Raw genomic sequence first — 27,584 nt, 5'->3', positions numbered from 1 at the left:
GAGGTGGGAGTTTTACACACGAGGCGGACGAAACCGGTCCAAATTTATTAAATAATAAAAGTGGAATAAGTAAGTACTAAAAAAATGCAAGGATATCTAACGGGGTAGTGCATGCGTACCGCACGACACTGTATCCTGATAGTGTCGCATAGCCTCTCCCACTCAATTCCTATCTCCACCTCCACGTGGTGAACCCTGGAAGCCTGAGCAACTACACCTAAGATTAGGTAGTCAACCCTGGTGGAAGGTTCGGTCAGGACTAACGGAGAAAGAAGAAATAGCCCTCCGAAAAGGGGGTTGAGCGTGGGGTTCACAATCCCACCTTGCAAAAACCCAACTGTTACGAATCCTGAGGAGGCCAGGGCTCGACTTGAGCTGTAGCGCCATCGAAGAAGAAGAAAAAAATTGCGTTTTATTAAATTAATCAATGCCTAAGTATACTATACGGTCTCCAATTTTATTAGACTCAATATGAACATTAATTCAGTTTTCATAGCCGATTTCGGCAAAATTCAAGAATGAAAACCTAACCTAACAAATAATCCAGTATATTTTGTTTGCTGTTGGCTCTCTGTAAACAGTGTAAACCGACAAGAACCGTAATTTATTTAGATATGGATTTTATCTCAGTACTATACGACCCAAAGAGGTTGGACGGTCTTTAATATACGACCATATATTTCACAGTGAAGTATGATACGGCAAACTGCATGCGTACAAATTTCCGGACACGATAATGTATTTTTTTATACTATTAGTATTTAATTTTAAAGTCGATTTATCGTGCAAGTTAATATCCAAATATAATAAATTGTTGTTATCCTTTTGAAAAATTAATGTATACCTAATCATTACAGCATACACTATGTTATACAAATGATTTTCTAATAATTTATAGATGTACTATACTAAGAACTAAGGCTATGCCACGTCTTGAACAAAAAATATGTACGCTCAAAATTAACTTCCTATCGCCATCAAAGAATTAATTAAAACAAACAATACAGCATCAGGTGACAAGATAAGATACTAAAGAAATTGTAAGTAGTTACAGCAAGAAACTCAGTGTTAGTAGGGTAACAGACCTCTTCGCAAAGTCACTAGTAATTAATATTGTTCTCTCTGGACAATGTCTAGAATATGTGAAAAAAATCAAAGAACTTCCAACGAAACCGAACAGATTAAATAAAAATTAATTAACAAGTCAAATTTAGATTTTTTTGTTATTCAGTGTTACTTTTAGTTTATGGTGTTTTGTGGGTGTTTTTATTGTTAATTTAATATAACCAATATAACCAAGCGCAGTTTTCTTTTATAATTAATATTGACTCTGTAATTTTCCATTTGAGATTACTGCTACTAGGTATCAATGTAACGCGATGCGTCACGTATAACATAATATTATCTAGTATTGTTAGAAGTAGTTTCTTTTTTGTATTACATATATCTGAGAGTTTTTCATCACAATGAAAAGCGATATATTCGAGCTGGAGGAAAAATACAAGAAGGGCCGCGATATTTTGGCTGAGAAAAAAGGTTTCAAAGTTAAGTGCAGAAATGTGTTGTACAAGAGGGTGCCGATTTTTGAGTGGTTGCCCAAATACGACAAAGTGACAGGGGTCGCTGATCTCATTGCTGGGATTTCATTGGGATTGACTTTGATTCCACAAAGCATCGCATATGCTTCACTGGCGAATCTCACGGCGCAGTATGGACTGTATTCTTCATTTATGGGTAAGAATAAGATTGTTAATCTTCAAGGTTATGAGTAAATTATACGTATTGCAGACCTGGCAGAAACCTCCACCCATAAAGGGGGGGCTGACTGAGCTCTAGCCTGGGGACCCAGCGTGGCGGATCGACCCAGTGACGTCCCGTGGGGGTAGGGAGATTGAGCTTCGCTTGGGGGCGGCAGTTACTCGAAAGGCGGGAAATCGAGGAAAATCATTTGGAATATTTATAGAAATACCTATATAAACTTAGTAATAACGAAAATATCTCCATTAAAAAAAATCAGCTCACTGGTTTTGTCGGGTTCGCGATATCTTGTTTACTTCCGTTGCTCTTCGACGTCCTTGGTGACCAGAAACGACACGTGCAGATTTGCGAATTAGTCTGATATGTTGTTAGTAATGTATCCATACAACACATTTCTTAGATATTGGACTCATGAAAAGGTGATAAAAATAATGTATAAAAAATGAGGCGGCATTTTGGCGCTGTCTAGGGGTGGCATTTTATCTAGGGACGTCACTGGATCGACCAGATAAGTGAGATAAAGATACATCACAAATTTACTCTAATAGTAATAATTGTGTGTCGATACTCGACAACTCCGACCGTGCGGAGCTGTTTGCCAGGGTCCGTCCACACACGGGCCCGATCGGCCACGCCGACTTGATATCAGCCATGGACAGCTTTGAGGGATTTAAAAAATTTGCTACGTCATATGGAGGGCGGAATAATTCCGATCCCTCTTTAGATTCATCACTTTCAATACCTGACTCCTCTGTTTCGGCAGAGTTTCAGTACACGGGCACAGAGGACACGTCTTCATGTCATGATAAATGACGGCAGAGCAAGTCAAGATTCTTTTTTATTTTCTAAAACTCTTTCTTTAAGCACTAAGGTGCATGGTTGCTATCAGTCCCTTGCAGCATCGCTTTGGGACAAGTAAGTGTGGCACTAAAATCTTTTTATTTTGACACGTTTATAGCGTCATGGAAGGCGGCCGTGCACAAACTGCGGCTGCATATACATGGCGGGTGGAAATGGGGAAACTCAAATCAACTCCATAACTCAAGTGGATATTGTATTCAATAATACAAAAAAAATATTAAAAATACATTGATTACCCTTAATTTTACTTCGGACATCATTTGGTAAACACTACTGTAGAGCGGGGGCCTGGGGGCCCGTTTCAGGATGTGGGGGCCATGCCTCCACCAAAGGCAGGCACGTATATACGTGTTTAACAAACATCAAATAATGGCGAATGGCCATTACACCAGTTAGTTTTTGTGGCTTCGATGGCAGGCTCTATGGGGTTGGACTTGTTCAACATGTCCGTGTAGCGGATAAATACAGGATGCAAACCATATCTTCTGGGAATGTCCTAAGATCGCAAGGAGCGCCTTTCTCAAAATGAGACGTCTCCTTAGCAATCGAGATCTTAACCTAGGTCTGAGACTGCGTATGGTACGTTGTTATGTGCTCTCAATTCTTTTCTATGGTATGGAAGTATGGACGCTAAACCAAGAGATGTCACGACACAGATAAGATCGCCTTGATGGTGGCCGACCTCCGCTAGGGGATGGCACAATAAGAAGAAGACATCGAAACGCAGGGCCATGTGATAGGCATAATAAAGACTGTAGGTATGTGATAAAGGGTCGGTGTGGTTTGGTAGGGACATTAACTTCAATGTATTAAATTTCACCGTATCACAGCCTACCGTCAGCTGTCGTACCGGAAAGAGATGACCGTATTTCACTTATATCAAAAAAATTACGCGTTGTTCGTGGATAATGGGCAGAGAATAATATACCAATTCTATTAGATTCAATAAGGAAAATAATTTAATATTTGATAGGTACGACTTTGGTACGACTCGATACTTGAGCACCTCCTTGTAACCTACTTTTGAATCATTCAGAATTGTATATAAATATATACGGTTTGATTGTATTTCTAATTTACTTACCTACATAATATGTATTATTTACTTCTGACACTATTTTCCTTGTATTCCGATGGTTTTTATTTTTCAGTATTTTTTATTTAGACATAAATTTGATCTCAATACTATACGGCCAACTGCATACGTATACATTTCTAGACACTAGTGTTCTAAGTAATGGCAACCGGGACAGTGGAGGGACGAACTGGCTGATTTTGATAATCACATCCAACTATACATTATTAAAATTGAGGATGACAGTAATGATACACAATAATATTAGTGGTTTATTTTTTGTGTACAAGTAGGTTATGTATATCTTTGAGTGGTTATGTTATGCACCCCTTTGAAGGGTTTTTTATGCTTTGATTTTTGTTATAATTTAATAATAATTGTTTGACTGTGTTGAATAGTCGAGGCCCCCTTTTAAATTTTCAGACAAATCGATTACGTCACGAGTGCCGATATATCAATCAGTGAATTTATTTTAAAAATACAAAGAATGCCCTTAATTTTACCTTGGAAACCCTGGGGATCCGTGGAATATGATTTAGGGAATACTACTGTAGATCATCATACTGCCATTAACCTTAACGGTAGGTAGGGGGGCATGAAACATCCTGGCCTGGGGGGGCGCTGTAAGATGTGGGGGCCATGGTATCACAGCCTATTCGACATATCAGGCGCGTCTTCCAATTATTTTGGTTGAGTATTCGTAGTACAGATCGTAGCCAAATAAGCGTACAAAATTCCGTAAATCGTCACGTATTTTAGCCACGTTAAAAATATATGTGTTTTCTACACAAAACTATTGACTGACTACTTATTTCATTCAGTAGAGACATTTCTTTATCTTATCGTCTATTGTCATTACGTATTATTTAAATAAATAGATTCTCTGGAAAAGTAAATAATAAGACACAACAAACTTGCAGTTGCTACTCATAAATGCTCACAAATTTACTGATACCTCATCTTCCTCAAAGAGATTACATGTAAATTGTACGTAAAACAGTTCGCCGTGGCACAGTTTGCCGTGAGCTTTCTATCGGAAAGAGATGTCCCGTATACTAATGTTTCTTAACCTTTTTACATCCGCGGACTACAAAAAAAATCAAAAAATGTTTTGCGGACCATCAACATTGGAATGAAATAATAAATATTTATATTTACACTATTTTTGAAACAATTGTCGAAATATAATACAACCCCACCCCAAATTTTGGGTTTCTAGGTGAACCACGCCCTTCTATGAAACGATTTATGACTATAATTATATACAATAGTGTCTATCTATACTAACTACTTTTGAACTGCAGAAAAATTTTGCGGCCCACCCAAAAATCTTCGCGGACCACCGATTAAGAAACTATGCCGTATACTATACGGTCTCCAATTTTATTGATTCAATATGAACATTAATTCAATTTTCATAGCTGAATTTGGAAAAATTCATGAATTAAAAAATGAAAACCTAACCTAACATAATCTAACCTAACAAATAATCCAGTATATCGGCTATTTTCAAAATTAGTTTGATGCTGGCTTCCTGTAGATTGTAAAGTGTAAACCGATAAAACACGTGTTTTATTTAGACATGAATCCCACGATGGCCGCGCGGCTTAAGCGTTGGCCTATAGTGTCGTGGGTCCCAGGTTCGAATCCTTGGTCTGACAAATACACATATTGTTTTTCAATTTGTGTTTGAGTCAGACTATGGACCTAATAGGTTGAGTAAGTGGCTGACATCCATTTCTCGTAAAAACAAAATCTGATAATACAAACCTTCACTCTGTGGAGGCCCTTATGATCTTATTAGGATCAGACATGGTCGGAAGAAGATATATTTCCGATGCAATATATTTTCATAGTGAAGTGTGATACGGCGAACTGCATACGTATAAGTTTCCGGACACGCTTCGAAGGTGGCATGAAAGAGACACGACGAAAGTATATACCTATTATAATTGTTGAATTGATAACACGAATTGATAATATAGGTAGACACTACACGTCTATTGAGTTAATTAATCAATTAATTACATATTATAACACTTTATCACGACTAACAGTTTACACAGCGATACTTATTACCCTAGACAGCTATAAATATGTTGATTTTGACACCTAAAAATATTTTTTCCGAATGAAAAAGAAAATCGGATAGACTTCTACAGACTAAACTGGCAAAGAAATATGTCCATACGGCATCAAATAATGGCGAATGGACATCTTTAATGGAGTCGCTTTGACTCCGAACCATTACATTTCTAGTTAATTTGTTATGGCTTCGCTGACAGACCCTATGAGCTTGGGCTTGCTGTAGTGGATAAATAGCGGATGCAAACCACATCCTCTGGGAATGTCCTAAAATATATATACGGAAAGGGAAGACATGCTCAAGTCAGCTGTTGGCACCATCGAACCGTCAGACCTGGTCGCCACAACAGCCATTTTTTTGCATTTAGAAAATTTTTGGCGTCAAATTTGCCAACTTGTAGATCTATTTGCTTAGATTTTTCGGCAGTATTGTAATAGTTTGTGTTATTTACCATATTTTTTAATTTTGCCTCTATGTTCTCCTCTCTCCCATGGGGATGTAAATTTAGTCAAAGCACACTTGAGTGCATGGTGACCTGAGTCTTGGTTAAGGCTATACTTCAGCTGAGGCATGGTCTTAAAAGATCGTAACCGAACTACGCGACGCGCAAATTGTGCAAACGACGCGTGCCGAACAAAACATAATTTGTCATAAAAATTCAACATGCGTCCATTTAATGTTATGTTTATTGTTATATTAGTAATAATATATTCATTTACATGTTTTCTTTTTGACGTTTATATTTATATATTTTATAGTTATCTTTACACGATTAAAGAATACATTCCTCCGATGCCATCACAAAACAAATTGACGTGCTCACATCTCGACCACCTCTCTCCGATTGGCAACGAGTGCGAAATTTCGTTCCACCTATTGTTGAAATTTATTTGCCGTTTCACTGATGTATGCTCTCAACGTTCTTAACTGTTCCTGAGACATTCCCAGTAATACAATATTATTGATGCTTTACGTCCAAACGTAGGGTCCCGTGATAGACGGGTTAAAGCCGGGTATGGTGCGGGGAGATGTGATTTGGTGGGGCGATTAACTTCAATGATAAAGAACCTCGGTCTTGACATTTAAAAGGTTGGGTTATTGTGGTAAAAATAGAAAGCACACTGAGGATTTATCTCGGGAACACTTCCTTTTTATACACTAATACATTGTTTAAAACTTTAAGATGGGTATAACTAACAATGATGGCAGACTGTTTTCTTTATTTATGTCCTCATTAATAAAATCATATTATTATAAGCAGCTTGGTACATAATTACGTATAATATGAGAAAGTAGGCAGGTGTGTATATTTAATAATTAATGGCTAAACCAATGACATTAATATGGACAAAGCATCTGGGAAAAAATGACACTCACTTTTTTGTCGGGTCTGCCGAATGGCATAATCTGTTCTAACGCCATTACAATAAAGGTGATATTGCTATAAATTCCCGATGCTTTTTGTTGGGTCCGCCGAATTGCATAATTCATATTTTAATATCAATATCGCTCGCTCAAATGAACATTGACACTAGAAAAACTGTTCTAACTCCATTACAATAAAGGTGATATTGCTATAAATTCCCGATGCGTGATATCGCTTAATGGAAATTGAGAAATTTTGTCACGTGACGTCTACCTATACATGTGCGAATGTCGCTATGTGCGAATTTACTTGCTAACTACTGTACTGAGTGCGTTGTCCATTAATAATATCATTGGGCTAAACCTCACCACCTAGAAAGTCGTCGAGCCACCACTGTATCTATATTATGTTTGTTGGATGCAGAAGTTTTAATAAACAGATCTTAATAGCACGAAGAATATATTATATCTACTATCATTAAGAGCGTACATAAGTGAAACGGCAAATAATTTTCAACTGTATGTAGAATGAAATTACGGCTGCTTTGCCATTCGGAGAGCGATAGTCGAGGTGTCTGCACGTCGATTCGTTTTGTCATGGCGTCGGATGAAAATATTCTTAAATCGTGTAAAGATGACTAAAAAACTTCACGTATGTACTTACTTAAAAAAGAAAACATGTCAATGAATATACTATTATTATTAAAAACATAAAAAGGACGCATGTTGAACTTTTATGACAAATTATATTTCGTCCGGCTTCCGTCACTTGCACCCGCGACCCGCATTCCGCGCATCGCCTAGTCAAGATCTTTTTAGACCATGCCTCAGCTGAGATATAGCCTTTAATACAAAACATTAATAATAATGTCTTAACAGATGAATTATCTGTGTTATTTTTCAACGTTTTGTCAATACTAGGTAATTAACATCTCAGATAATATAGCAATCAATCTCAGTTATTATGACGTATTTGTCATTTCATTAGAGACGGTTCGGTTACGTATCTAATTCAAAAGTAATTAAAATATAATTTGTAATTGCTATCATCAGCTTGGATAAATTCACTGCTGGAAGAAGGTCTCTATAAGTCATTGGTTCCCAACCGTTTTTGGGTCGCGACCACCTTTTGTATAACGACCCTTCACCACATAATCACAAAAAGATTTTTTAATCGGGTAAAATAATTTGGTAATAGCAAGACAAAAAAATGAGTAAGAAACGAAATCGGAAACCAAATCACATAATTACAAGATAAAAATAACTTTTTATATACAACGTTTTTAAATTTTCTGTTGAAGCATAATGTAAACTTGACTTGACCAGCTTAAACGATCAAAAAAATTGTGTATAGACATGTCATATTAATTTTCATAGTAACGCACGTATATATTTATAATTTAGTTGCTAGGACCCCAGACCCCTAACAACCAATAATGGGTCGAAATAACTTTTCATACAAAACAGAATTAACTGAAAATGAATTCAATTCTACCTAAAGATGTCTAAAAGTAAAAAAAATGCATTGGCATCGTGCTCTGATATATTCTAAAAGTTTCAAATGTCTAGCTAGTCGGGAAGTTAGTTAAAAATCGATTGCAAGATTTGTATAGGACAAAGAACCACCGGACAAATAAGAATACGAGCTAAGAAAAACGTTGTAATAATAACGAATGATACACATTATTAATAATTTAGTTGCCAGGACCACCCTCTTAGCAACAAAATAATAGTCTTTTACTTTTTACGGATTTTTCTGAAATAACTTTCCATACAAAACAGAATTAACTGAAAATGAATTCAATTCTGCTTAAAGATGGCTAAAAGTAGGTATTAAAAGAATGCATTGGCATCGTGTTCTGATATATTCTAAAAGTTTCAAATATCTAGCTAGTCGGGAAGTTAGTCAAAATCGATTGCAAGATTTGTACCGGACAAAGAACCACCGGACAAATAAGAATACGAGCTATGAAAAACGTTTTTAAAAATATAATCACAAATCACAGAGCTAATAAGTTAATAAATAATAAAACAATATTGTAATAAAAAAGGCAAATTTTCTTTCTTTCTTTTGACCATCTCCAATCCTAATAGGATCATATTATTATGGGCCTCCATAGAGTGGAGGTTTATATTAACATTTTTTTTACGAGAAGTGGATGTTAGCCACTTGTTCAACCTATTGGGTACATACTCTGACTCGAATACAAATTGAAAAACAATATATTGTGTATTTACCAGACCCAGGATTCGAACCTGGGACCCCACAACATATAGGCCGACGCTTAAGCCGCTCGGCCATCGAGGGCGTAGAGAAAGGGCAAATTACCATGTTTGATCCTAATCGGAGCATATGGCCCGGAGGTTGTACAGATTTTTTATGAGGAATAGTTGTGGTGGCCATTGTAGTGCAGTGCGTAAGGCATTGGCATCTCATCCGGGGCCTACGGGTTCGACTCGGTGAGGTCACAAAACATTTATTGGTGGAAGTGATTTTTTCAAAGCCTGGATGTTTATATTCTGGATTCTCAATTTCAGCGGAATTCTCAGATCAGACCAAGTTAATCGAGTGTCTAATTTCGAGAGGGATAAAAATGCGTATACACAGGGGCGTAGGAAGGTGTTTTAGCGGCCTGCGCAGTAATAAAAATGCGCCCTTTACGTAATACAAAACTTATATCTATGCATACTTGTACCGATACCTACTACAGAAAATACTGCTTAACAAACAATAAAAAATAATCGAAGACGATTGTTACTGATAATAAAAAGGAAAGACATTTGCGCCTTAATTTTGATCAAATCCAGCTATAAATATAAGTAAAAAGTTTGGCGCCAGTGGTCTTATTTTGTGGCTATCGAAATAATAAAAAAAATATTTTGTTAATTATTGAATTAACTAGATTATGCATATTATTATTATTATCTCATAGAACATAACGCATTAATTAGGATAATGGTAAAAAACTATTGTATTGTATTTATTTTAATGGACATTATAAATAACCTTTGAAATATAAAGGTTTCAAAGTTTTTTTTACAATGTTAGATCCTAATAATATCATAATATGAGCTCCACAAAGTGAAGGTTGTGAGCCCTTAATTGCATGGTTTTTATTAATAAATTTTTTTTTTTTTGTGTATGAATGAAATTTTATTTAAAAACCTACAGCTACCTGCAGTAGACAAATTTTGTTAAGAAAATAGTTATAGGTTTTATTCACAGGTGCCACTGTTAGAAGTAATACATTTTAAAACTACTTTAAAAAGTTGCTATCATGCATTTAAGGGTTAACAGATATTTGTTTTTACGAGAAATGAAATGGATGATAGCCACTTGCTCAACCCATTAGGTTCGTACAAAATCTGGTTAAATTATTTATTTTCGATCAAAAATAAATACATTTTTATTTTGATAGCTACGAAGTAGGACTGCAAAGTTTTGGCAAGAGAGAAAATGTTTGGCTTGTCTACTAGAGATGGCCGTGCGTGAAACCAAATACTATTACTAATTTAATAGCTAGCCATGGGGAACCTGCACCCAGCACGTTGGAAATAAAATACCTTAACTTATTCTATGTATGTTAGATTGTACCTAATCTAGTGATTTTCACCAAGGTTCCTCATAAATTTCAATAGGTACTTACATCTTTTTTTTTAAATGTTACTTTTTGTGACTTTTAGTAAATGTCATTGTGCATTATATCTCAAAGTTATATGAGTGGATATCACAGATGTCAGTGTTTTATGTTACAAATAAATTAAATTAATAACATTATATTTAGTCCAGTGGCGAAGGGTGGAGGTAGGCTGTTAAGATCCTCCATAAATAGTGCACATTAAACTTTTTCTGACATACATATTTGTTTTCATTGAAATAAGACTACAATTTACAGAAAGTGTTGGTTAGTTTTTAAAATTTTTTTAAAATTTTTTAAAATTTAATTAAACCCTGAGAAACCAAGCCATAATAGATAGTCAAAAAATATATGTCTATCTATAAAATATCTAAAATTATGCAATTAAATCATACATAACTTTGAATATTTTATAGATAGAATAATATTTTTTATTTATTATAGTTTGGTTTAGGCAGGGCTTAATGAAATAAAAAAATGAACCAACAATATGTGTAATATGTATTTTTATTCCAACAAAAACAAATAACTATGAATGAAAAAGTGTTCACAATTTTGTCGTATCGCCCAAATTAGACCAAAACTATTATGTTTTTGTTTAGGCAGGGCTTAATTGATTTTTAAAAACTAACTAACACCATCTGTAAATTATTGTAGTCTTAGTTCAATAAAAACAAATACATATGACCAACAAAGTTTAGTGTGCACTATTTATAGCGAATCTTAACAGCCTACCTCCACCCTTCGCCAGTGATATTTACAAACACCGCTTGTATCCGTGTATTACTATAACAATCATTTTTCATTCCGTGATGATCCTATATTAATTATTTTTGTTTGCAATATTTCAGGGACGATGCTGTACACAATATTCGGAACAGTAAAAGAGGTTTCTATTGGACCTACAAGTTTAATGGCGATCCTAATTCTTCAATACTGCAAAGGACTATCGTATGACTATGTCGTCTTACTCGGGTTCCTATCGGGATGTGTCATCATATTTATGGGCATTTTGAGATTGGGTGAGCTGAATACATTTTTATAAAGGATATCTTTGTTTTCTTATTTTCACTTCTTAACTTAATACCCCGTTTACACGTGCATGGATTTATTGCTGACAGTACGTATAATTCAGGCCATAACAAGAAAATACATGCGATACACGTTGCAAGATTGCATGCGTGGATCAAAAAAGTTCAGCAGCTTCTGAATTTTCACGCGATAGTTGGAAGCAGTAGGAGGATAGTAGCGAGCCTGCCGGATTTTTTTTAACTAGGTTTACCGCGCACAGCATTTTGATGTTAACCAATTTTCAATGACAGCAACGCATCTCGCTTATGCTTGAAGAATGAGATTGGCGAGACAGTCAACGCTATTGCGTGTAAACAGTTATTATCGCGATAGTTTAATTTACACACTTTTGGTGCCAGTAAATCCATGCATGTGTACAGGTGCTATAACATTAAATTATCAACATTTTTCGATATTATTCTGTGGTTTGTGTTGAATGATGCCGTTCATCACATTGTTGATCTTTTTAATAGCATCATTATAGTCTATGTATCTTTTGAGTGTTTGGTACATACGTGGTATTGATAATAGGTTTTTGTTGAATCTGTCATATTATATTTGAGTTACTTTTGTTAACAGCTATTCCGGGCTATAATTAAAATGAACAATATTAGAAATCAGAGTGAGAGGGTGTATTATTTTGAATCCCATCTATCATGCCCTTTATTTCCATCCTCTACAAGCAGAACTATTGTTTTGTAGAAAGTAGAAAGCGAAACTAGAATGGGTAGGTAATTAATGAATAGGGACAGATTTTATTCCACTGACGAACAATTTATTTGAGTAGCATTAAAACAATTTTAAGATATAAATATAATATTAAACATAGTTGACATCTACATTAATCATTCCATTAAGTATTCCATTACGACTGCGTCCTGTAGCGGCCCTAATTCATTCAGTCCGTAACAGGCCTCGTGGCTGTCAACAACGCTGTTACAAGTTGTCCTGTGTTGTAATTAATGCCTATCCATAATGTTCATACACGTTTCACTGATCACCGACCAACAACAGTTATCTTTGGATTTTTTTGTAGTGTATTTACTTGTTACATACTTATCTACATAACTGACTGTATTTGCACATACGATAAGACACCCAGTTGATTTTTTAATATCTACAAACATCATGGTTTCTGTTCTGTTTAGGTTTTCTCGTGGAGCTCATCTCTCTGCCGGTGACCAGTGGATTCACATCGGCCATGGCATCAGTCATAATGATATCGCAGGTCAAAGGGATCCTGGGAATGAGATTCAAAGCCGAAAACTTTGCCGATAACATAGTACAGTTGTATAAGAAACATCAAATGGCGAGATGGCCGGATGCTGTACTTGGTGTAGCATGTATGATCTTCTTGTTTTCATTACGGGTAAGATAATTTAAATTTACCACACCGATTTTATGAATATTTAATACTATCAACTGATAAATGAAAATTGTATTTATATTTGAATTTATAAAAACTTTTTGTAAATATAAAATAATCCTAAGCCTGCTCTCACATCAAAACTCGTCTCGCCTGCAACGTGTCGATGGGAGGGTGACAGTTATTGTCGCGATAGTTTAATTTATACACTATTATTGCCAGTCAATCCATGCACGTGTACAGACGTTATAATTCTAACTCATTTTTTAATATTCATGTAAACAAGTAATTACCTAATTAAGACCTAGTAAGCTTAATTGTATTGAACATGATTGGAAATGAATGTTCATCTAAAAGTCAGTCATTAGCATTTCTTCATAATACCGACTTACGTTATGAATGTTATGATACTGTTTTCTGAACATTGTCCAATCGATTTCTCGTGGTCGGTTTCTGATGTAAGTTTATTTTGTTTAAAACTTGATCATTTTATATTAATATTTGAAACAATGCTATTTTTCCAGAAATTACCAGATTTGCCAGTCAGTAACAAGGTGACAAAGAAAGCTTTGTGGTTTATATCAATAAGTCGGAACGCACTTCTGGTCCTCATTACTTCTCTACTGTCATATCATTTGGAGTCAAATGGTTCTGCTCCATATCTATTATCAGGTAAAATAACTTATTCATTTTCTAGTCTTCAGCTAGGGCACAAATTTTCTCACGTCTTTTCAAATCATACTAGCACATGTAAATAATTTTAAACGGCTTCTATGGTTTCCAGAATTTGGATGACTTGAAGAAAAGGCAGGCTTTTGGATTGTCTTGAGAGATTTATAATGTATCCTTACAACTTCTGGTTACCTTCGTAACGAAGACAAAAGGTTACGCAAAAATTCAATATGAGAGTTTTGTGTTTTTAAAAATGGTTCCACCATGGTCACAATTTTTAATATTCAAACAATGAATTTACATTACACATTAAAAATCACAAAGAACACAATTTGTCATAGTTATATAATCTCACGATGGCTGCGCAGCTTAAGCGTTGTGGGTTCCAGGTTCGAATCCTTGGTCTGGCAAGTACACATATTGTTTTTCAATTTGTGTATGAATCAGTGTATTATAATATCACATAGGTTGAACATGTGGCTGACATCCATTTTTCTTAAAAACAAAATCTGTTAATACAAACCTCCACACTGTGGAGGTCCATATGATCTCATTAGGATCGGATATGGTCAGGAAAAAAAAATATAAAACATTAATAAAGAATGGGCATGGGATAACGCTCGAAATTGACATGGTTACATTTTCAAAATAAATCTCAATGCTCAATTTAGAAACGTGCCGACATTATGAGTGCACTGTTAATTGTTGACTGTTGAAAAAAATAAGGCTTGTCTGTAGTGTAGAACCGTGTGGACCATCTGCGATTTGGGTGGTGTCTATTGGTATTGTTTCGAACCTTACTCTTCAAAAATGGTGCAACTGTTGAAATTAAAAATCAATCTGTTTTGACCAAGTCTTTCCAACACAATAGTACATCGTCCCACAATTCATTATTATGTTGGTAACGATAGTATGTTTACAACCCAAGTTCGATGGTGCATTATTACTTTGGAGGTGATGAGATACTGTCTGGTTCGCTTTCTTATCTCTTCGATTCTGACAAAACTATGAATTTTAAATTTGTCTTCTAGATCGTGTTCCTGTGGGGTTACCCTCATTTTCTCCGCCGAGGTTCAGCGTAACGCAAGGAAATCATACAGCTACATTTGTGGACATGTGTTCGAAGCTCGGCACTGGCATCATTGTTATACCTCTGACAGCACTTTTGGCAAACATCGCTATCGCAAAGGCTTTCAGTAAGTGGAATCTATTATTTTATTTACTATACAGTTCAGAATTTTGGTTATAAAAGGTACCTACACATTATGTAAATTTAAAAAAAATTATAATTCAAGAATTTTGTTTTTAGAGACTTTTGACAATTAATAACATATATTGGTGTAATGTCATTTAATGTTTTAAATTGTTTATAGCTAGTGACAAGAAAGTGGATGCAACACAAGAAATGGTGACATTAGGAATATGTCAAGTGATGGGCGCATTCGTCCAATCGATGCCAACTACCGGAGCATTCACCAGATCTGCCGTCAGCCATTCTAGCGGAGTCAAAACACCATTTGCAGGAATATATTCAGGTTCAACTATTGAGATATCTATCTCATTTGACATTTAATGAAGACTAATTAACGGCCCACGTGCTCGTCGTAGGTCAAAATTGAGTTTTTATTGTATTTTCAAACCATGATCCTGGACACTCCTTAAACGTTGTAGATAATCTATTTATATAATTTTGAAGCCTTGTTATCCTTTATAGTTATTTTAAACATTTGATGACTGCATAAAGTATTTTTGTTACATAAAATAGTATTCTTTTAAACCTCTCGCTCTAATGTTTTAGAATATAGTCATATTTCGGTACATAACTGTGCAGTGGTGTTAAGATTTTTTACGTTTATTAATTTTTAAACGCATTTATGAAACCATTAGTATAATTTATTACGAGATAATTTTTGTAAAATATTCACGATAAAAAGTTATATTGATAATCTCTGTGATCCCAAATTTGACAAGAATTAGGCATTTTATTATTCAAAAAATCGGCAAGATTAACTCATTTGATGATGATTCTAAAGATACTTTTATAAGCTTTGTCTTTGACCATCCAAGTGTGATAAACATCTTTTGAATAATGATTGCTTTATAATAATTATTGACCTAAGAATAAGGTAGTGTTTTTTTGAAATACGCCATTTCTTTTGTCATTCCCCAGTGGTTAAGCTACAACATACGGCCGTAGCCATAAATTGACAAACTATAATTGAAGTAGGGAGTAAAATAATATTGACGCGCGTGTTTGAACATGTACCGTTTAAAAAAAAATAAAAAAAAATTCGGTTAGGTACATGTTCAAACACACGCGTTAACATAATTTAATAACGTAAACAAAAAGTGAATGCCTGAATCCAATTCCCTGCGTAGGATCATCCGCAATGAAATCCAAATGAGCCTTTATATTTACAATCAATATATTATGGACATAATTCCACATATTATATTGTGCAAGATACACTGACATTTAAATTTGTTGAAAATATATTGCATGAGAGTTTGCGGTCAAAATGCCGGTTAATTCCAATTGACGCAGTCAACAGGGGTGTTTAACTGCCGGTAGGTGTATGTATGGCGGTACCTTGCAAAAATAAAAAATATATTACAGTTTATTTATAAAAACTTTCCAAATAAATGAAAAGTGCGCCGATTGTGTCGCCATTTATCCATAATAACAAAAGTAAAATGTTTATGATTTGTATCTTTAAAATAATTGATTTACGTTAGTAAAATCCCGTTTAAAGCGGTACGTCCAAAGACGTCATTTTGTATGAGCGGCTTTCCATTCACGAAAAAGTTCGCGTCTTAAGACGTTATTGGCAGCCATCCGGTTAATAAACATTACTTTTGATAACCCCAAGATTTGTATGTACTTAATACTAGGAATCAATGACATTATTAATAGACGACGCACTCAGTACAGTAGCTAGCAAGTAAATTCAAACGTAACATTCGCACGTGCATAGGTAGACGTCACGCAATATCCATTATGCGTTATCACGCATCGGGAATTTATAGCAATATCACCTTTATTGTAATGGCGTTAGAACAGTGTTTCTAGTATCAATGTTCGTTTGAGCGAACCCGTTCGAACCGAACCATTCGGCAGACCCGACAAGAAGCATTGAGAATTTATAGCAATATCACCTTTATTGTAATGGCGTTAGAACAGATTATGCCATTCGGCAGACCCGACAAGAAAGTGAGAGTCATTTTTTTTTCCAGATGCTTCGTCCATATTAATGTCATTGCTTGGAATACATCATAACATCTAGACAAATATGTTTCAGACTCAGAATTATTGATCTATTCGAAGCTAAATATAATTCTTCATTAAAAATCATACAAAAAGTTTAACTTCTTTAGTGTGAATCACAATGCACACATTTTTTTATTTATCACTGTGTTTAATTGATTAGTAAATTTTGTTTTAAATAACATCAATAAATTGAAACCAATATTATATTTTAGGTGGATTAATACTGCTTGCGTTGACGTTTCTAACGCAATACTTTTACTACATCCCGAGGGCAACACTCGCTGCCATTCTCATATGCGCTGTCGTCTTTATGGTGAGTTTATAGTCATTGATATAAAAAGAAACTCACAATTATTAATTTTTTCTGGGTGATCTGTTGTAGATCTACATTTTTTAAAATTTATTGTAATGTTCTTAGTAAGCAACGCCTCCCACATCCATATTTCTATTTTTCAATAAGAATCGTCTGATATCCGATGTAAACTTTAACGAAGGTGTTGTGTGTATCATATTCAAATAATTTTATAAGGAATTCAGTCAACACTTAGCCATGTGGTCAGTGAATCGACAAAAGAGGAGTGTAAATGATTTATTTCGGTTAAATGCTTTTGACATTTATTTTACCCTATAGGTCACTACTGTACGACAACATTATTTCGGCGACAACAGGAAGTCGCTCTTATCGCGTATAGAATATTTCACAGTGTTGTCATTTTTTGAGAAAACATATCCCGCGAAATTAGGTTTTAAGTTTATATCAATTCTATTCTCAGTAAGTTTATAAGTACATTAATTTATAAGTCTAATTATTGTTCAATAAATATCAATAGAATTTTTTTTTTCAAATAATTTCACCTCTTAATTATTACTATTATATTAGGTTAATTAATACAGCGTAATTATTGAATTTGGAAGGAAATGTATCATTGAACCCACATTAACTGATAATATTGCTGCAGGTATTTATTAATTAAATAACTAGAACACAAATTATGAGTAAAAAAGTAGAAGTGAAAGATATAACATATTCAATATTATATTGATGACCCAATCACATGTTTTATAATTTACAAATGATGTCTTTATATCGTATTTTTAGTAAAATTGTTGTAGAAACACATACTGTGAAAATAATTTTCTATAAATTAAATTATATCCACCTTACATAAATTTTAAAACAATATGTACCTCCTTATCGGTTTAAAAATTAGGAAAATAATTAGGAAAAAATAGGACAATTCATTAACTAACTAATGATCATTTATACTTAATTATTATACGTCTAAAAATATTAATAAAATAGATTACGACACACATAACTTTATAATATACAAACATAATTTCCAGTATTTGAGGAAATATTTCTAGTATTACAACACTGAATTTTGACATACCTGACATGACAGGAACCCGTAAAATGGGCTTGTTGAAAGTATTGTATAAGCTCGCCTTTTAAATACGACTCTTTTTCTTCTTCGCAATATATCAAAAGTTTACTGATAATAATTCGAATATCATTTCGTATTGTTTTAGACATCTTTTGAATATAAAAAGCTTCAAATTACGTAAATTGATAGATGCGTCCAATACGAAGTGTCAAAAATGTAATGAAAAATTTGGGGGCGTTCCTAATTTGAAACCGGAAATTCGATTAGGTGTACGTAGTTCCTACAGATTTGCCACGTAGCCAAGATGAAGTTGCCGGACAATAATAATAATTTTTCTTGAAATCCTAAATAAATTTAATTATTTTTTATACACATATCCATAACTTTTAACAACATAGCATTCTTCATTAAAAATACAAAATATGTATATTATGTAAATATATTTTGGACTGAGTAGAATTCAAACAAAATATATTGCTATATTCTGAAATCATGCTCTATATAATATAAGCCTATAATATTATGTTCTATCTATATTGATATTCTTCTTTTGACCATATCCGATCCTAATAGGAGAGTATGGGCCTACGTGAAATGGATATAAGCCACTTGCTCAACCTATTAGGACTATACTTTGACTCTAAACACAAGTTGAAAAACAATATCTGTATTTGTCAGACCCAGGATTCGAACATGGGACCCGCGACATTATAGGCCGACACGTAAGCCGCTCAGCCATCGTCAGTTATCAATATAATACCGAAAACTAAATTTGTGTTTACAAAAACCCCATCAAAACTTACATTTTATGTTTTTGATAATAATCTTTTTGTTTCTGTCCCTCGGCAGATCGACTACAAAGTGGTTAGGGTGATGTGGAGGGGCAACCGATGGGACGTCTTCCTTCTACTGGTCACCTACTTTGCGAGTCTCCTCAAAGGCGTGGAGATCGGACTCCTGGTTGGAGTTATAGTCAACATTGCATATCTCGTATACCTGACAGCGAGGCCTAGTGTGCAGATTCAACGTTCGCGGGTAAGTTAAATTTGTTGAGGTGTCACTATCTTTCTTTAGGACCTCATGACTGAGGTTCACGCGTGTTGAAAATAATCTGGATATTCACTAAGTATAAAAAAATTTGTGTGGTAATTTATAGCCAGACAAAAGGCCTGAATTCAGATGGAAAATTTTCTAGAAGCGTTCATTGATACACAAAATAGGACTTTATACTGAAAAATAAATAAGAATTTTTTTCAAATTTTATTGGTATATTTTAAGTATAATAATTAAGTATAATAATTTTATAAGTAATGTACGGCAATGAATTTCTCACGTACGCTCCCTTCAATCAGTTTTTCTGCATGTGTACAGCGTTGGCGAAGAGTTTACACCCACAGTGGTCTAATTATTGGTATATTTATTATCTCTGTCTCTCAAGTTATGAGCCATGGATTTCATTCCACGGCCGGCAAAAAAACGCATCTTGTTTTTCAATGTGTGTTTGATCCACTAAAAGGACTAAATCGCATGGGCGAATGACTAACAACCATTCCTTATGAAACTCTGTTAGAGTAACATTCACCCTGTGCATGCCAAATGCACCACTTAGTAGTGAAAATGGTAATTTACTTTTTTAGTGCGAAGATTTGGTGTCTTTTAGAGCCAGTATGACATAACCAAAAGACCTATGCCCCGCAAAGGCGTCCCCCACCGCCTGATTCCTACACTTCTTACAGGGAAAATGTCAAAGGCATGTGGAGGGGTCAGACGCAACGCTTAGACATTCATGTGAACGGAGCCCGTTAAACATTTTTTAAACATTTATCGATTTGGGAGAACATAATTTAATTACAATATAATATAATAAATGCCACATATCGTCGTTTCCATTGCAAAATCTCAAGTTTTCGGAGGAGCACAAAAACAGTTTAAAAAATGTATGACACTTGAATCAATTCAAAAAAGGTTTTCATAATTTCAACGAAAATGCAATTTTTGTAAATTATGTTATTTTGCATGTGTGTAAAGGCGATTTTTGCGGTTTTATTATACAAAAATGTTAAAAACGCATAGGTATTTTGCAGATTAGGTATTGCAATACCGAATGAATATATCAATACCGGTATTTGTCAAAATATATTAAGTATAGAAAAAGTACCTATCAATAAATATAACTATTAAAATGTATTTAAAATACTATTTTATAGCAACCTAAAATTAGAGTTAGTAATAGATCATAATATTTTAGATCTGCTAATTTTTACAAATACTATAGTCCTGGTAAGTACAGAAAAATCTGTGAAATTCAACGTTTGTTTGATGTAGTATCAATGTTGGATCAATAGTCATAGAATAATTTGATATATTTGCCACGATAGTTTTCTTTTTCGAAATATGTTAATTCATCGCAACAATTTTATTCTAGAAGTATTAAGTTGAGGGATTTTGTTTTAATATCATTTAACTTTTGTTGGTTTCAGTCAATATATTTGCGTTTTAGCAGCATAAAACTTATACACTAAATTTAATATACAATACAGTAGTAAGTAATGAAAAAATAACATCAAATAATTATTCATTGTTGAAAAACATATACGCGTATGGTTTCTTAATACTGAAAATACCGGTATATTGGATTTTTGAAACCGGTATTTCGGTATCGATAAATAATTGAATAACGGTTTTGATATACCGGCATTGCAATCCCTATTGCAGATATACAATTTTGCAATGGAAGCGAAGATATTATACTTAATGTAATTTGCCTGTTTTAAATAATGATAGCATGAAACTAGTGACAGCTATATTATTTCAATCAAAGGATTTATTGCCCTCTGCAAGAAGGATAAATCATTTTCAAACTTTATGTCCTACCACTGTATTATCCACCAGGAAGCTCTGTGTTGCCATTTGAACACGTTATGAAAATAGTTACAAAAATAAACAATTCTATTCGAGCAGCTCCTTTGCAACACTGACTTTTCAAGGCCCTGTTAGAAGATACTGAAGATAAAAAACATGATCTTATTCTGCATACTGAAGTTACGTTTTGTAAACACATTTCTCTGTGTGTATGCAATTTGAATAATAGTTTTATTATTTTGAAACATTTTTGTTTATTATTTATCAATAAATTATGAATATAAGAAAATAAATTATGGAAAAATGAGAAGTTATGGAAGGAGTTTGTCGATTAAAAATAGTTGGTGCCCGCTACCCTACCGATATTTTAGAATGTGCTCTAGAGTACAAAAAGGTTAGGAGCCCCTGATCTACATATTCATATCATCGACCTGAACCAATCCACTGCTTAATAAAGACCTCCCTAGCCTGATTCTACTCCTTTCTGTCATATAAATTGCTGTATTCATCAAAATCGGTGATATTATATTTATCTACATATTCATATCGTCATCATCATCATCATCAACCAGGATCAATCTACTGCTTAATAAAGACCTCTCTAGCCTGATTCTACTCCTTTCTGTCATATGAATTGCTGTATTTATCAAAATCGGTGATATTCTATTTATCTACATATTCATATCGTCATCATCGTCATCATCATCAACCAGGATCAATCCACTGCTTAATAAAGACCTCACTAGCCTGATTCTACTCCTTTCTGTCATATGAATTTCTGTATTTATCAAAATCGGTGATATTATATTTATCTACATATTCATATCATCATCATCATGATCATCGACCTGAACCAATCCACTGCTTAATAAAGACCTCCCTAGCTTGATTCTACTCCTTTCTGTCATATAAATTGCTGTATTTATCAAAATCGCTGATATTATATTTATCTGTCTGTATCAATCCTGTATCATTCCATTGCTGGATGAAGGCCTCTTTAAGCTGATTCCACATCTTTAGGTCTTATAAATTCCTATTCTTATCAGAATTGTTCTATTCCTCTCAGATATAATATGTATTGCTTCATTATTTATCAACTATTGTCTCGATATGAATATCCCGCACCGGGAAACTGTATTGTTTAAGGTTAATTTTTAATTCAAATTTTGATTTTTTAAATATTATTCTATTACTGCAAGCATTTATTTTTTATAGACAATAAAACAAAATAAAGTTTAAATTTATTTTTTACACTGTTAACCTTCTATTATTTCAATGGGAAATATTGGATCGATATTTATGATATTCACATAATATATTGCTTTATATTTGAATGATTGAGATGTATAATTATTTATCATATTTAACTGCACATACCTACACATATATTGTATTAAAATTAAAATGACAGTGGTAGTAATCGGCGATTGCCAGCTGTTCTGCTAGGCATAGCAGCCTAAGGTGGTGTAAGACGATATTGTGAAGGCCAGACTCCTGAATAGACTACGCATATGAGCCCAAATTTATATTGGCAGTGAAGATTTGCAAATCGTAAAACTGACAAATCAGTGAAATGTCAAACTGTCTGACGTGAATAAAAAACCCATCCCGAAGGGAAAACTATGGCGCCATCTATGCACACTTCACAATTATATTAAAATCCAACACCGCCAAGCCGTCTGCAAGACCTAGCGAGACAGAGTGGCGACCGCCAGCTGGCTCAGCTAGTTTTAAATAAAAGAGCACTTCACTTAGTTATTTCTTGCCATTGAAAATATATCTGCCGATGATTAAAGTAATTTGTTACCATTTTTTAATTATTTCAGACATCTACTGGGTGCGAATATGTTCTCGTTACACCGGAAATTGGACTGTACTTCCTGTCGGTATCGTTCCTGAAGGATGTTATTTTGAAGGCAGCCATTATGGAAGGTGAAAATGTGTTGCCAGTTGTCATTGACTGCTCCAAGTTTCAAGCAATTGATTATTCAGCTTGCAAGGTAAGAATAATGACACACTCAAAGATTTTAGATAATTACTAAGATTCATAATAATATCCATCTATGTACCAGTAGCGAAGGGTGGAGGTAGGCTGATAAGATCCGCCATAAATAGTGCACACTGTTTGTTAGTTATAAATATTTGTTTTTATTGAACTAAGACAACAATTGGCTCTATATTACGACCGTACACCCTGGATAAATGTCAGATTTCTTTAGTCAATACTATTTACAGATGGTGTTAGTTAGTTTTTAAAAATCAATTAAACAGTGCATAAACCAACCAAACCATAATAGTTTTAGTATACTTTGGGCAATACTACAAAATTGTACACACTTTTTCATTCATATTTACTTGTTTTCGTTGGATTAAGAATACGTGTATTGTTGGTTAATTTTTTAAAATTCATTAAGCCCTGTCTTAACCAAATTGTGCAAGAACACAATGAATTGAGCAGAGTAACCGCAGGTAACCCCCTCAATCGCCTTTAAAAAGAATAATAAATTCCCGTCCCAAAGGGACCTTTTTCTGTAAATGATCATATTATTTAACATTTCAGGGCCTGGAAGATTTGACAAAAGACTTTGAAAAGCGTAACCAAAAGCTTGTCTTTATGAATGTGTCACCGAAGATCATAGCCGTCTTGGAACCCTTAACCTCCATCAATCCCAATACATACCATTGTCGATCGGAGACAGAAATGCTGGACGTAATGTTCATGATGAAAGCCGATGAAATACTCCGACTGGAAACCTTCCCACTTCTATCTGAAGCGTTTAGGAAGAAAGGGAGCATGTGTTCAGAATCAGGGTACGATATCAGCCAAGAATCTGAGAAACCTTTGATGGATCATAAGATTAATCAAGAGAAGGTTTATATTGAGTCAATAATGGAAGATATGAGTGATAAAACCAATGATAATAATAAGACAAATTAAACATTAATCTGACAATAATTCTTTAGATAAGTTTTAAATATTGATTTATTTCACTAATATTTGTAATTGACAGCTGAGTATTATTAATTAATTGTTGATTACTCTTTATAGCGGTTTTTAGAGATCATCAATTTTATTAATAGTGCTTGAACATTGTCTATAGTCAGCAAACTTTCAGCTTTGACTAGTACACCGAAAGAAATATTCATACAAAAAAATAGATATTTAAAATTTGAAATGGACCTGATCTTGTGGGATAATGATCCTATGTGGACAAATTATTGATTGTTAATATGTGGCATCTAACAACAAAAACCAATAAGTCCACATGGTTAAAATTTAACAAAAAATAAATGAAAAAAATCAATATTAGAGAAGTTTTGGCATGTCCAATTTTATTTTTCATGGATATATTGAAAAGAGGGATTAATCAGTTATCAGAAATATACATATTGCTCTAGTTTTAAAATAATATTAAAACTAAATACTTTACGCTTGACAGGCAAAAACATAATAGCGCCTGTACACGTGCTTTGATTTCCTGGCACCAATAGTGTCTAAATTATTAAACTATCGTGATAATAACTGTTAATAATACACGCAAAAGTGCTCACTGTCTCGTCAATCACATTCTTCAAGCGTAAGGGAGACGCGTTGTTGTCATTGTATGATGATAGGTTGTGAAAATTGCTAAATGTCAAAATGCTCTGTTAGTAGTTCATCACTATCGTTCTACTGTGCAGGCACATATATTACATAAGTTCCAACTATCACATGAAAATTCAGAAGCCACTGAATTCGTTTGATCCATACATACAATGTATACTTGCAACTTGCACGACAATACATGCATTTTCTTGTTATAGCCGCAATGATACGTACTGTCAGCAGTAAATCCATGCACATGTAAACGGCCTATAATTTACTATAATTATTTTCTTTTATATTAATTAATATACATATTAATATCTTTCTGCCAACAATCGTTTCTCCAAATGTCATACATCGAAGTGTACGGTTACCGAGCTATCAATGTCAGAATTATCAGATACTTGATAGAAAAGGTGTATAAAAATGTTTTAAGCTCAAAATTATTGTTATTTACTTTTAATTGAGCTAGGTATGTATTTTGGTGACAAAATATTTTTAACAATTTTTCGAATAGCTTCTATATTAAAATTAATATTATCGACTGAGGTTGTACATTTAAATTTTAATTGAATTGAGTTTTGTACTATTCCAGTTGAGTTATTTTTGTGACCCGGGTTTCGCCTTTAGGCATCTTCAGGCACTATGTGCACTCACCAATGGCAAATACACACTGACAACGAATACAGATAATTATTGTTTTTAGCTTCTATATTATTAATAAAATTGAAGTGTTTGTTTGTCTGTCAATCTGTTTGTTTGGTTATAATTCAAACACTACTGAACTGGTTGCATGGTTTATAGACAGTTTTGTTGGTAATAATTTGACAGAATTTCATCTCGATTCTTGATATCTCAAAAATACATAGAGTAAAAGTAGATTATAATCATTATATTATGTGGCAATTTAAATAGTTTCCTATAGTTATATCGTGTCAAAGGTCATTTTCATTACGTTGTATTTAAGTTTCATCATCTATGACTATATCTTCTCCTCAGTTAGAGCATATGAACACCACACGATGCCTCCAAGAATCCCTGTCGTTTGCCGGTCTTCTTGAAGGTCATACCAGGATCCCATACCTTTGACATATACACTCTGCGGATGGCAGTGGCGAAGACTCCATACTAGGCGATTATTAAAAGCCTACCTTCTTAAGAATAATAATTTTACATATTTAAATAACAACTTTATTATTTTATATTCCATAAAAATAATTTAATTCGCCAATGACATCTGTCGTATATGTAGGAACATATTTAAAGTATATTAAAAAAAAAAAAAAATAAGGCACAACGCTATCTATTTTTGACTATTGTATCGGATTATTCAGTTTTTTTGTATGGACTTTACCTCATGTGACCTCAGCCTGTCTACCACAATGTATGCAATACGGTAGGCTCAAAAGGCAAAGACGAAAACATTTGCGCATAATATTATTGTCTGTGACTGCAGTGTTGTCCAAAATAATTGATAATACGATAACTTGTAATGCATAATTTAAACTCAATTTTAAATCGTCAGTGAGCTATTGAAATTTCATCTAATTAGTGTGTACCTATTCATCAGTAGTAATATCATATTATTATCTAGCTGGCCTTGCATGATTCCACAATCTGAATACGTTAAATTTAATTGTATGTCTTATAACTCCGTCACCAGATGTCTCTAATTTCTATTTTATATATCCTTGATGGAAGCTCATTATAATAACTAATAATATAATGAAGCATATTTCCTACCACTTTCACAATTTTGCAATAATAATTAACAAATGCTACATATTGATAAGAAATTGTAAATATTGCAGAAATAATATGGAAGTATATAAAAACATAAATTAATTTTTATTAACACGCCATGACGTGTATATATTTAAGGATATCATACACTAATGTTATATTTACTTTGCACTTATCCCACTATCAGTTATGAATAGGTCTGGTACTTGTTCGAAGTTAATTATATTTCATACCTCAGAATGTTAGCTGTAATTAATTATTAGTTATGAAAGAATATACGGAATAAATCCTTTGTTTTGAAAGCATCCTGTCTATAGGTAGTATCAATATATTATAGTCTATTAAGTGGCTCTTTGGCTTGCACAGGTATGAAGTTATAGAGCCTGTACACGTGCATGGATTTACTTGCACCAACTTGCTCAAACGATACATAAACTTCAACGAAGCTATCAAATAGATTAATACTATGCGATGGACAGCATCATTTAACACAGACCACAGAATAATATCGAAAAATGTTGCTTATTTAATGTTATAGCCCCATGTATATGTGCATGAATTTACTTACACCAATAGTGTGTATTTTAAACTATCGCGATAATAACAGCTGTTGACGCGTAAAAGTGCTGACTCTCTCACCAATCTCATTCTTCAGGAGTAAGCGAAACGCGATGTTGTCATTGTATTTACAATTATTATTACTTTTTGGCTGCCAGTGAATATCGGTTAACCTCAAAATGAGTTCTGTTTGTTTTTTTGCCGGCAGGTTCGCCACTATTGTTCTACTGCGCAGGCGCAGATCGAAAAAATCCCTGTAGCATGAAAATTCAGAAGCTTCCAAACTT

The 27,584-nt window shown here is 33.8% G+C and overlaps 1 protein-coding gene across 2 annotated transcripts; it reads left to right on the top strand.

Moving 5' to 3' along the window:
• Positions 1 to 1,046: 1,046 nt before the first annotated feature.
• Positions 1,047 to 26,121, top strand: LOC147070010 (sodium-independent sulfate anion transporter-like). 2 transcript variants are annotated; one of them, XM_085949676.1, is made up of 11 exons: positions 1,322 to 1,734; positions 11,635 to 11,805; positions 13,003 to 13,223; positions 13,745 to 13,892; positions 14,924 to 15,088; positions 15,266 to 15,427; positions 17,373 to 17,473; positions 19,398 to 19,583; positions 23,237 to 23,410; positions 23,971 to 24,221; positions 25,996 to 26,121. In XM_085949676.1, the coding sequence occupies exons 1-11, from the start codon at positions 1,467 to 1,469 to the stop codon at positions 25,997 to 25,999; spliced, it is 1,851 nt and encodes a 616-aa protein (XP_085805802.1). In that variant the 5' UTR covers positions 1,322 to 1,466; the 3' UTR covers positions 26,000 to 26,121. The 2 variants fall into 2 exon arrangements, with proteins under 2 accessions (XP_085805801.1, XP_085805802.1); XM_085949675.1 differs by lacking the exon at positions 25,996 to 26,121 and having other exon boundaries at positions 1,047 to 1,734; positions 23,971 to 24,689.
• Positions 26,122 to 27,584: the final 1,463 nt, after the last annotated feature.

Source organism: Rhyacophila brunnea, unplaced genomic scaffold, assembly GCF_057557595.1.
Source record: "Rhyacophila brunnea isolate RB1 unplaced genomic scaffold, BYU_Rbru_1.0 scaffold_22, whole genome shotgun sequence".
NCBI classification, from domain to species: Eukaryota; Metazoa; Arthropoda; class Insecta; order Trichoptera; family Rhyacophilidae; genus Rhyacophila; species Rhyacophila brunnea.
The sequence above is the reverse complement of the archived record's forward strand: the minus strand, read 5'-3'. Positions and strand labels throughout refer to the sequence as shown.

Excerpts from the sequence above, each read along its gene's own strand:
- LOC147070010 (XM_085949675.1), top strand. The coding sequence starts at position 1,467 with ATGAAAAGCGATATATTCGAGCTGGAGGAAAAATACAAGAAGGGCCGC. Across the intron at positions 13,224-13,744 it reads TCTTCTTGTTTTCATTACGG|AAATTACCAGATTTGCCAGT; the intron begins GTAAGATAATTT and ends CTATTTTTCCAG. Across the intron at positions 23,411-23,970 it reads TTGATTATTCAGCTTGCAAG|GGCCTGGAAGATTTGACAAA; the intron begins GTAAGAATAATG and ends TTAACATTTCAG.